The sequence below is a fragment of the Dendropsophus ebraccatus genome, chromosome 2 (assembly GCF_027789765.1).
Source record: "Dendropsophus ebraccatus isolate aDenEbr1 chromosome 2, aDenEbr1.pat, whole genome shotgun sequence".
Classification (NCBI taxonomy): Eukaryota; Metazoa; Chordata; class Amphibia; order Anura; family Hylidae; genus Dendropsophus; species Dendropsophus ebraccatus.
The window spans coordinates 146,123,838-146,136,707 of NC_091455.1; the positions used below are offsets into that span (position 1 = coordinate 146,123,838).

At 43.1% G+C, this 12,870-nt stretch overlaps 1 protein-coding gene across 1 annotated transcript in view; it reads right to left on the reverse strand.

Annotated features, from left to right (window-relative positions):
• The window catches only part of BMPER (BMP binding endothelial regulator), a 206,300-nt gene extending 200,083 nt beyond the window's left edge, over nucleotides 1–6,217 (reverse strand). The window contains exons 1-2 of the mRNA XM_069958442.1: nucleotides 4,319–6,217; nucleotides 3,248–3,333 (exon numbers count right to left, since the gene is read on the reverse strand). Of these exons, the coding sequence (XP_069814543.1) occupies nucleotides 3,248–3,333; nucleotides 4,319–4,445 (213 nt within the window). The 5' untranslated portion in view covers nucleotides 4,446–6,217. The remainder of the gene's footprint in view (nucleotides 1–3,247; nucleotides 3,334–4,318) is intronic.
• Between the last annotated feature and the right edge of the window lie 6,653 nt (nucleotides 6,218–12,870).

The following is a 12,870-nucleotide window of genomic DNA, read 5'->3' on the forward strand; positions in this document are numbered from 1 at the left end:
ATAACAGTGTCACTTTAACCATCAAATTAGAGGTACACTATGTTATACCAAAACTTAAAATACTTAAAAAACGTAAAATAAATCAAAATGTAAAAACAACCAAACAGATTCTCCTTGTCAAATGGCTTCAGGGAAGAGCCGGAATAGGATCCTGGTTCTTACTGATATCTTTTCAATGTTCCCCCTAGTTTAATAAATCTTACCCAATGGGTATAAAACCCATAATAGTACAACTAACACTAAAGGAACTGCCTATAGCAAGTAATCACTTGAAAAATGAGAGCTGTAATCTGAAGAGCTCCAGCTCTCCACTGCACCACTTTTACTTCATCCATCCTGTATTTCTCAACATTTACTTCAACGACTAGACAAAGTATTCTCCAAGTGCCAGAATAAGAATTGGATAGGATTTGCAAACAATGGGGCAGATTTACTAATGCTGCATAAAATTGAGACACCATAAACTTAGACGCGACAGTCAGAAGTTGTGCCAAATTTATCACAGTGGCACACGTGAGTGACAGAATTGGCATCTTGGTGCATATAGCTAGAAGTTAGTCATTTTTCTCACACCTCTCAGTAAGTGCTGGTTCAGAGTAAGGGCTGTGGTCTGGAAGCAGATAGAGGCCTTGGGCATAGGTTTAGGTGATTTGCAGGCTTTGGGTGCAGTATTTCTCTACACATGTGGTTCTTCTATTTCTACATTTGCTATCTGGTGATCTATTTCTTTTATTGTTCTGGAGCTCTTTCTGGCCCCATCTTTATTATACAGCTTGATTATACAGTTAAGCCATAGTACAGAACCAGAACCAGGAAATAGGCACCTAAAGAGGTATGATTTAGTCAGTTCTAAGATCATGCAAGGATGCTAGCTTATCCCTTTTTATGCCAGCTCAAGGCTGAATTACTTTACACCATTCTTTGAGACATAAATGGTGCACCTCATGATTAAATCTGGTGCATTTTACCAGTTTACTCCGCCCGGCACCCTTGTCTAGACATAAAAAATGATGGTACACTAAAAATAAAACATTTAACAGAAGATTTTGGGCCCATTCTGGATCAGTTTCATGAGTAAATCTGCCTGGACTACATCGAGTAAGCACAGCGAACTGTATTAGGAATGATTTTGGTCAAGCTTGTTTATTACAAATCCAACATAGATATCGCTAATTCTACCTTCAGAGCCCAAATAATGCATCATTCTGTATAACGTAAAACTAAATGGGATGAGTCAGACAATCCTTTCTTGACAAGCACTGGTGTAAATGAGGATGCTTTGTATAGTATGATGTCTTTTGTTACATACATAACTGATCCATCGACTGATACTATTAATTTGCAGGCAGCAAGCTTGAGAACCAAGTGAGTTTTACCTACATTGTGTAAACTGAATTTTTAATATCTCATTCACTCCAGCAGCACATCTGGCCGTTTCAGTAATGCGCCATAAATGGGACGTGTATCAGCAACCTTAGGTTCTAAAGCCTGTTTCTATTTGTAATTGGATCAGCTATAAAACTGTCAAATCTATGGGCACACAGTACAAAGGTTTGGTGCATTATTTGAGGATACCTAATGGACAATAAGATACTGGAGAGACTAAAGTCACATTCACAAACAGCGTTTGAAACCATTTGAATTACTTTTGTACAGAGTTTTTTTCTTTACTGTTTCTTTTGTGTTCACGCTTGACTTTGACTTAACAGAAATCACTAAAAGCTATGGGTTCACTAACAGCCAGTGAAGTTACTGTCTTTATTTGCCATAAAGTTAGAGTTAATAAGCGCATGTTAGTTTATATGTGAATGTGTCACTATAAAACATTAAAGTACACAACATAATCTAATGTCATCTGGTTATCATCAAATTTCTGCTACTCTATAATGTCAGTGCACATACTCAGCATAAAAACAGAGATGAGTAAAATGTCACATGATTTCTCAATATGTTTAAGACAATGCACTGCAATATTACACATACTAATATCTAGAGTGGAACATTGCATTAATGAAATCACATGAAATGATACGTTTTGCAGATTTTATAAATTTTATGAATTCTGGGCTGCAACAGTACCAGTAAAGCACCTGTATTGGTCCACAAAGAAACATAAAGCAAACATTTAGGTAGAGATGCTTATAGACTAACAAGTGAAAGTGTAGAGAAGTAATTCAATAATTTATGTAGTATCATGTAGTATTCATGCAGCAGGTTTGAACCAGAATAACATGGTAAAAGAGCAAGAAGATTTATATCAGATGGACCACTTGGGATTTTTTTTTCTTAAAAAAAAAAAGAAATCTCAGATAAATTTGTATAAATTTTACACAATTTTAAGTGTGGACTCTACAAGGCACAATAACTCATTGTTACAGGGTTTGTGGTAATGTAAAGCGTAACTCTCTCTCCATAAAAACAACTAAAATAAATGATAAATTAAAGATTAAACTGAAATCAGTAAATTATCCTTTTTTTGTTTCATTTTTTAATGTGTAAGATAGTGTTTGTCAAGGAATGCACTGTAGGTCCCATAGGGCTTGCCCTCAGATCATTAGCAATGGAATTGATTAATTTATTTAAATACCGTCTACAAGACATATACACAGCTTACATAAGGATAAACCAGAAAAAACAGCTTAGGGCTAGATTGTGTTACCAGAACCTTATTTACACCAATCCCCAGATAGCAATCTCTAATCCCTATCACAGTGATTTAATCTGGCTGGTCCTATCATGATGACTACTAACCACATAGACACAAATTTACATTACAGGTCTAGATAGATAAAATATCTAGAAAAGTTATCCTAACCTCATTTTTAGTTATTTCTCGATGATTTGATAATTATATCACTCATCTTTATAAGAACAATGTAAATTGACAAAAAATATTGGCATAATATATTATACATTATATAATTAACAATAATAAAAGTAATATTAAATAAACTATATAAGGTAATATGACAGCAACAGGTAGAACATTAAAACACACCGCTATATATATATATATATATATATATATATATATATATATATAGTATTTTGCTGTGGGATGATTATTAGTAATAATAATAATAATAATAATAATAATAATAATTTATATTGTTGGCATTTTGGCACATTATATGATCTACATGTAGCACAGTGTGTTTGATACATGGTGCAGACAAGGGCTATAGGACTACTATGAGGACATTTAGCTTACTGAGGCCAACCATAAAATGATCAATTTTACACTTACCAGGCACACACAGGAGATACAGGGGTTGTCAGTGATGAATGGAATTTGCAGGGCCTCTCCTTCATTTTCACATTTTGCCACAGAGCCTTGGAGAACAAGCCAAAATAATGTATAACATTGTATGTAAAGCTCCATGTCCCAACAAGGTATACTCCTAGGCAGAGGATATTTTAGTACTTCTAGAATTGTTACAATCTGACAGCAAGCATCCAGCACTTATCTGTAGAAAGCTTATGTTTTACAATATGTTTATAAGAGGTACAGACCTTTAAGTTCTGCATCTATGAAAGGATTCCCCCATTGCATCCTCCCATAGTATACCAGTATTACACATAACAGGTTAGTACACAAGGTGCTGGGTATGCTGTCTACTCCAGCAGTATAATGTGCATGACTACAATAACTAGGACAAAGTTGACTGATCTGCAGTAACTTTCAATTACATGAGAAAAAAAACAGTGTCTCCAGTTATTACATGTTGCTCCTTGTTCATATATCTTTATATGTAGTTGAAAGACAGGGGATTCTGGAGAAAGGTGATCTGCTGACATGAGACATCTTGATCTGTCTTTATCAAAAGGCTCATTTTTCAAAAGAAGCACTAAGGATGTGAGGATGTAAGCACCCCATAACAAGCCCTTCACTACTCCTCCCCTGTCCTATGATCAACTCAGCATTATCTACATTTGGCATCACCTTTTTTTTTGAAACTCAACCCTGCTAGACTGCAGTAGAGCTCAGCTTTATTATAGTATGTACCAGGTGTCAGTAAAGTATGTCCTTCCTGCAGGGACAGGGGTCCCCACCTGCCTGTACACACGTAACTATATCCTGCACTAATTCTGTATAAAATATCCTCCCCTTAAATTAAAGAAGGCAGGTGGGCTATAGAGATCTGCTCTCCTGCAGTGACTGTGACAGGAACCTGTATTATCCATAGGCATATTACTGGGAATACAGGAGGTGACATTCAACCAGCAGATTAATACAGATAAAGCTGAATAACTTATGTGCATTACACACAGATCAAACCCCAAACCTATAAAAATATTCAGAAGGTGGATTTCTTACCTGTCAAGAACGAGGATCCCACTGACATGTGCAAAAAAGTTGTAAATATAACTATCCATCCAGTGAGTCTGGTAATCCCAGGAGAACTGGCACACATTGGCAAAGTACTGGCCAAGCAGAAGTTCATTGTCCCAACAGATCCAGACAGCAGAAGACTAGGAGTCTGACTTCTTGTAGCTCCTTAGCTGGCTGCAATGTGGATGGTGACAGAGACTGTTTTCAGGAGGGTCTCTCTATTGGTGGTGCTGCTGCTAAGAGAGGTCAAGGGCTAATCATAGGAAGGTGGCTGCTACAGGAGTGTATGAGGTCAGGAGCTGATCACAGGGGGGTCCCACTAATGATGCTGCAGAGAGATAGTGAGGACATGGGCTGATCACAGGGGGGTCCCACTGGTGATGCTGCAGATAGATGGTGAGGATATGGGCTGATCACAGGGGGGTCCCACTGGTGATGCTGCAGAGAGATAGTGAGGACATGGGCTGATCACCGGGGGGTCCCACTGGTGATGCTGCAGATAGATGGTGAGGACATGGGCTGATCACTGGGGGGTCCCACTGGTGATGCTGTAGATAGATGGTGAGGACATGGGCTGATCACAGGGGGGTCCCACTGGTGATGCTGGGGATAGATGGTGAGGACATGGGCTGATCACAGGGGGGTCCCACTGGTGATGCTGCAAATAGATGGTGAGGACATGGGCTGATCACAGGGGGGTCCCACTGGTGATGCTGGGGATAGATGGTGAGGACATGGGCTGATCACAGGGGGGTCCCACTGGTGATGCTGCAAATAGATGGTGAGGACATGGGCTGATCACAGGGGGTCCCACTGGTAATGCTGCAGATAGATAGTGAGGACATGGGCTGATCACTGGTGATTCTGCAGATAGATGGTGAGGACATGGGCTGATCACAAGGGGGTCCCACTGGTAATGCTGCAGATAGATGGTGAGGACATGGGCTGATCACAAGGGGGTCCCACTGGTGATGCTGTAGATAGATAGTGAGGACATGGGCTGTTCACAAGGGGGTCCCACTGGTAATGCTGTAATGTATGAGGAGGACAAGGCTTGATCAGAGGAATATCCTTCTTTTGGGGCAGGTTTTGGAACATATGAGACCAGGAGCTGATGTTAGCAGGGTTCTTCTGCTGATGCTGCTGTTTGGAGGATGAGCTCAGTAGGGTTCTTCTGCTGGTACTGCTGACCTCCTGCTAATGCTGATGCTGGAGTCAATGAACACAGATGTGACATCAGAAGAGTGGCTGCTGGTGCTGTAACTGGAGTGTGTGAGGAGAGGGTCAGCTGTTAGAGGGGTCCTTCTGTTGCTGAGTGTAGGAAGACAGGGCTGATGTCAGGAGGGTCCCTCTGCTGGAGGGAAGAAGGACAGAGCTGATGTCAGGAGGGTCTCTGCTGCTGCTGCTGGAGTGTAGGACAGGACTGATCACAGGAGGGTCCCTCTGCTGCTGCTGCTATTGGGATGGATGAAGCCAGGGCTGATCCCAGGAGGGTCCCTCTGCTGCTGCTGCTATTGGGATGGATGAAGCCAGGGCTGATCACAGGAGGGTCCCTCTGCTGCTGCTGCTATTGGGATGGATGAAGCCAGGGCTGATCACAGGAGGGTCCCTCTGCTGCTGCTGCTATTGGGATGGATGAAGCCAGGGCTGATCACAGGAGGGTCCCCTCTGCTGCTGCTGCTATTGGGATGGATGAAGCCAGGGCTGATCACAGGAGGGTCCCCTCTGCTGCTGCTGCTGCTGCTGCTGCTGCTGCTACTATTACTCTTTTGCTTGGCTTCCGTTTCCTTTATTTTCTTCCCCAGCAGCAGCACCCCTCCTCCTGTGTTTTTTTCACCACACAAGCGTGCCTAAATCCTCCTGAGCAGAGTGATACACATGAGGTGGCTGCTGGCTAGTGGGGCTATGTATATGTGTGTGCTGGAGACAGCCAGCAATGATCTCCTAATCCCAGATGCTATCAGCAGCAGCAGCAGATAAGGAGCTGACACTGGATCCTCAGCTGATCACTCCTAGAGATTGCAGCCAGTGCCAGAGCAGCACATCCCAGATCCCAGTGATCCCCCCTCCATGTGCTGCTCTCTGCTGCCTTCTATCCTGACATGCCCCTGGCTTATCTGCTCTATGACTCTTTCCACCCACACAGTGTCCTTAATGCAGAATTGTCAGCCCTGATCTCTGCAATCCATATGTGATCCCTGGTGCCTGAGGGTGGCACAGGAGCTGGCAGCTGCAGGCATCCCCTGGCACAGGCTGGCATCACCATTGCCAGTCCTTCTCTAGCCTCCAGGCTATTGTGTGTTGGGGCTATTGTTAGACCACTTACCTCTATATGTGTAGCCTCCATTACTGGAATAGCAGCAGATAAAGCGTCTCTTATAAAAGCAGGGGAGCAGCATTGTGGATTTACAGCGTATTCCAGCGAGTTATTGCCGGATGATACTGAATCCCTGCTCTGTTCTCTGCACTGACACGAAGGCATTGTTACCGGACTGCCGGCACTGCATGGGTTAATCACTGTGTAATGCATTGTAGCCATGATCAAGCAATACCACTGGCTCTGGTGTTATATTGTATGGATTGGGGGGTTATAGCAGAGCTGAGTGTGTCAGATACAGGAGAAATCACTACTTTATTTATCCCAATGTTTAAAAAACAAACTCAGCTCTGCTCCATCTGGGTGTGATCAGCAGACATAGAGAATGCAGAGTAATATACAGTGTACAAAGTAATATATAGTGTGCAGAATAGTATATAGTGTGCAGAATAATATATAGTGTGCAGAGTAATATATAGTGTGCAAAATAGTATATAGTGTGCAGAGTAATATGCAGTGTGCAGAATAGTATATAGTGTGCAGAATAATATATAGTGTGCAGAGTAATATACAGTGTGCAGAATAGTATATAGTGTGCAGACTAATATATAGTGTGCAGAGTAATATACAGTGTGCAGAATAGTATATAGTGTGCAGAATAGTATATAGTGTGCAGAGTAATATATATAGTGTGCAGAGTAATATATAGTGTGCAGAGTAATATACAGTGTGCAGACTAATATATAGTGTGCAGAATAGTATATAGTGTGCAGAGTAATATATATAGTGTGCAGAGTAATATATAGTGTGCAGAGTAATATACATTGCGCAGACTAATATATAGTGTGCAGAATAGTATATAGTGTGCAGAGTAATATACAGTGTGCAGAATAGTATATAGTGTGCAGAATAGTATATAGTGTGCAGAATAATATATAGTGTGCAGAATAGTATATAGTGTGCAGAATAATATATAGTGTGCAGAATAGTATATAGTGTGCAAAGTAATATACAGTGTACAGAGTAATATACAGTGTGCAGAATAGTATATAGTGTGCAGAATAATATATAGTGCTCAGAATAATATATAGTGTGCAGAGTAATATACAGAATGCAGAGTAATATACAGTGTGCAGAATAGTATATAGTGTGCAAAGTAATATACAGTGTGCAGAATAGTATATAGTGTGCAGAATAATATATAGTGCTCAGAATAATATATAGTGTGCAGAGTAATATACAGAATGCAGAGTTATATACAGTGTGCAGAATAGTATAGAGTGTGCAGAGTAATATAGTGTACAGAGTAATATACAGTGTGCAGAATAATATATAGTGTGCAGAGTAATATACAGTGTGCAGAGTAATATACAGTGTGCAGAATAATATATAGTGTGCAGAGTAATATACAGTGTACAGAGTAATATACAGTGTGCAGAATAGTATATAGTGTGCAGAATAATATATAGTGCTCAGAATAATATATAGTGTGCAGAGTAATATACAGTGTTCAGAGTAATATACAGTGTGCAGAGTAATATACAGTGTGCAGAATAGTATATAGTGTGTAGAGTAATATACAGTGTGCAGAGTAATATACAGTGTGCAGAATAGTATATAGTGTGCAGAGTAATATACAGTGTGCAGAGTAATATACAGTGTGCAGAATAGTATATAGTGTGCAGAGTAATATACAGTGTGCAGAGTAATATACAGTGTGCAGAATAGTATATAGTGTGCAGAATAATATACAGTGTGCAGAGTAATATACAGTGTGCCTAGTGGTATGGTATATGTTACTATTACAGACTGTGCACACAGCTGGATGGACTCTGAGGAGAGGAGCTGCCATAGGACTGTGCCAGCTGTATGAGGCAGCGGCGACAGGGCTGTGCCAGGAGCTGATGGGGGTCAGATAAAGAGCCAGGGACGATGAGACAGTCTGCTGCCGGCTGCCCTGCCCTCCTGCCCTCCTGCCCTGCTGCCTTCAGCCCCACCGCCCCCTCCCCCTGGAATCAAGTCAAGCTCCAAAGAAGTCATTAGTCTTGTGCTGAAAAGGTATGAAGCACATCCCACTCATTCATGCCGGCTGTCTCCACCCAGTCCATGTCTGCAGACACGGGGGAGGAGTGTGTCCACCTTCTATTCATCAGCTTCTGGATATGGGGGGAGATAAGTCAGACGCTGGGGGAGGAGGGGGTCTCCCTGCACATGCTAACAAAGTCCCTGGAGTCATTGGAGCTGGCCCAGGCTATAGGCGATGGATGGATGGATGGATAGATAGATAGGGTGCAGCCACAATCCAGCCCAGCCAGTATTAGAATTATTACAATTGTAAGGGAGTTACTGACCATAACCATAGCATGGATGGGAGGAGGGTGCCAGCAATGTCACCATGGTTCACCACAAACTACATCAGGACCCAAGGACACCCCCATTGTTACAGCTCTATGGAAATAGTGGCCCAGGTATTTTCTCATACCCCTTACACTCTTGTCTCCAGTTCAGGTGTGGTTTGCAATTAAATTTCATTCACTTCAATGGAACTGAGGTACAAAACCCCACCTCCTATTTGGCAGAGGAGAGGGTGTCTAATGCAACTCAAAACCTCAAAAGTGATGGAAACACCAGAGAAATGGAATGGGAACATCATGGGAAGCATGTATGGATGTATATAAGACTCCCAGGCTGAAAAATCACATTTTTTTTTTTAAGTCAATCAGCCAGCCAATAATTCAATATAATGAAATCCAACTTGTATAACATAGTAGGAGTGGAGTGCCACCACTGGTTATGTAAGGCGCACACTCCATTCACTGGTCCCAGTAAATTGGTATAACTCACTAGGAGTTCACAGTGCCCAGTGAGTGAATAATATGGACTGTGTCTTCACTGGTCCCAGTGAATTCCTATAGGCACCCAGTTACTTGGTAAATTGGACATTTGGTTGGTAGCTACAGCAAAAAAAAAATCACCCACAATCAGCCCTGCTATTCCTCTTCTCTCTGTCCCTATATAGTCTCTCCCTGCTCTGCTCTAACTGCTCGTTGCCATCCTGCTCTCTCCTTCACACACAGACGACTGGCCACCTCCATTACCGAACCGCCTTATATAGAGGGGGAGGGGTAGGTGCTGACATCACAAGGGGTCTGCAGCTGATTGGACAATTTTTTTTAGCGAACGATAACACATAACGTGAACGATATATGTAGTGTAACGATTATTTTGCGGTCGTTACATGGTCATTTAAAACGTTCGCCAGGGTGATCATGACCATACGACACACCTACTTTTTTTTAAACCTTTTTACGAACGACTGGAAGATTTCAAATTTTTTTTCGACATGCTGAAAAACCAATAACAATATACCAATGACAATATAACAATTTCGCCTTTGTCGTTCGCTCGTTTACACCGATTGCAAGAAGCGATTATCGTTAACGAGCGGTCGTTGGAGCGAGTTTATGAACGTTAATTGTTCCGTGGAATAGGGCCTTTAATCCCTTTTTCCCTCCCAGTGACGCTCCAGACAACATGTGTTGCCGCCTTTTCGTTTTTTTGCGAATTTCCTGAACGAATTGGCAGGACGGCCCGATTCACAGTGAATTTTGATTTGCCAGATTCGCTTCGCTAATCTCTACTCCTGAACACCTTGTGAAATTACTCCTGCAAAATCTCCCAACATTACCCCTACAACAACAACACCTCCTGGTTACTCCTGAACATCTCCTGGTATTACCCTTACAACACCTCCTAACATTACTCCTATAACACCGCCTGTAAAATCCCCTACAAAATATCCTGGCGTTACTTCTGCAACACCTCCTGGCATTACCCCTACAACACCAACACCTCCTGGTTATTTTCCTGAACATCTTCTGGTATCACTCTTACAACACTTCCTAATATTACTCCTACAAAATATCCTGGCATTATTCTTACAACACCTCCTGGTTATACTTCTAAACGCCTCCTGGTATAACTCCTGCAACACCTCCTGCTCAGGGTCATAGCTAATGTCTCTTGGGCCCTGGTGCAAGATATCATTTTGCCCCCCCCCTTCCTAGACCAAGCGATGCTATTGGTATATATATCTCAAGACTGATATTACCAATAATAACAGTATATAGGAAATATAATCACCATACATATTACCGCCATACTGTTACTAACCAAATCCTGTATACTGAGACCAATATTACCAATAATAACAGTATACAAGGGGCAAATATTACCGCCACACTATGACCACCATATTGTCACTGACCAAATCCAGTACGCTAAATCCAATAAAACAAAGTACCAGATTACAAGTAAAAAATACCACCACATACTGACTAACACCACTGCTGCTACTAACTTATACCACTATATACTAACTAACACCACCGCTGCTACTGACTAACATCACCACATACTGAGTAATACCACCACATACTGACTAATACAACCGCTGCTACTGAATAACATCCAATGTACAAAGACCAATATCACCTCATCCAGTCATATAGAGGTAGCCTCAGCTCAACACAGGTTCTTTACTCCATATACATTACAGTGCAGTTATATCCGGTGACTCACAGGGGACGTCTTCTCTGATTGGAGTTATTCCCTTTTCATCTTCTTCTCCATCTGTCCTGGGCCATTATGAGAACTTCTCCGAGCCACGAATCCACAGAATCTGCCAGACATATTAGACCCCTCACTCTGGCACCATCCTCATCTCTCTACAAACTGCACATCTGTCTTGTCCCCTTTGTGCGCTCATTAGGTGGGTAGGCTGGCGCTATGTGATCACCCTTATAGTTTATGCCCCCTCTGTGTAGTCCACTATAGTACATGCCCTATTGCATACACCCTCCATGGAGTCCCCATGTTATCTCCCTTATAGATGCCCCCCTATGTTATCTCCGTTATAAATGCTCCCCCTATGTTATCCTCCTTATAGATGCCCCCCCTGTTATCCCCCTTATAGATGGCACCCCTATGTTATCCCCCTTATAGATGGCTCCTGGTTATCCCCTTATAGATGCCCCCTAGTTATCCCCCTTATAGAGATGCCCCCTGGTTATCCCCCTTATAGATGCCCCCCTGGTTTTTCCCCTTATAGATGCCCCCCCGGTTATCCCCCTTATAGATGCCCCCTGGTTATCCCCCTTATAGATGCCCCCTGGTTATCCCCCTTATAGATGCCCCCCCAGTTATCCCCCTTATAGATGCCCCCTGGTTATCCCTCTTATAGATGCCCCCCAGTTATCCCCCTTCAAGATGGTCCCCCTGTATCCCCCTTATAAATGCCCCCTGGTTATCCCCCTTATACATGCCCCCTAGTTATCCCCCATATAGATGCCCCCCGTTATCCCCCTTATACATGCCCCCCAGTTATCCCCCTTATAGATGCCCCCCAGTTATCCCCCTTATAGATGCCCCCCCGTTATCCCCCGTATAGATGCCCCCCCAGTTATCCCCCTTACAGATGCCCCCCCAGTTATCCCCCTTATAGATGCCCCCCCAGTTATCCCCCTTATAGATGCCCCCACATTATCCCCCTTATAGATGCCCCCTCTGTTATTCCCCTTATAGATGCCCCCTATTCTGTGCAACGCAGATAAAAGAATAAAAAAACAATAACAACTCACCTGACAACTCGCTCCCCCGTCGTGGCTCTCTTCTCCTGCAGGCTGGAACTGGCCCCCGGCTGACCTGCGGCTCCCCGGCTCTTTCCCGTCCCAGCCCCGGCAGCACACAGACCACAGAGCTCTGTGTGCACCAGGGCTGTTACTTCCGACACAGGAGGCGCGTGTTAGAGACACGCCCTGTGCCCGAAGTACTTCCCCAGCTCACACAGAGTTCACTTGTGCGTGTGCTGCCAGGGCTGGGAGGGGAAAGAATCGGGGGCCAGTTCCAGCCTCCCTCTTGTTACCGCAAGCAAAATACTGCTTGCGGTCACAAGAGAGAGTGGGAGGGGGCAGTGTGGCGGCAAGGGGGGGCCCCGCGGGCCCCTCCTTGGTAGCGGCCCGGCCTCAGAGGCGACGCTACGCCACTGCTCCTGCTTATACTCCTTCAACAACTCCTGGCATTACTCCTGCTATACACTAAAGACATGGCACATACTATATGTTGGAATACCTTTTTATTAGTGATGAGCGAATAGTGGGATATTCGAATATTCGATATTCGTACGAATATCCCGCCAATATTCGAATATTCGATCGAATAT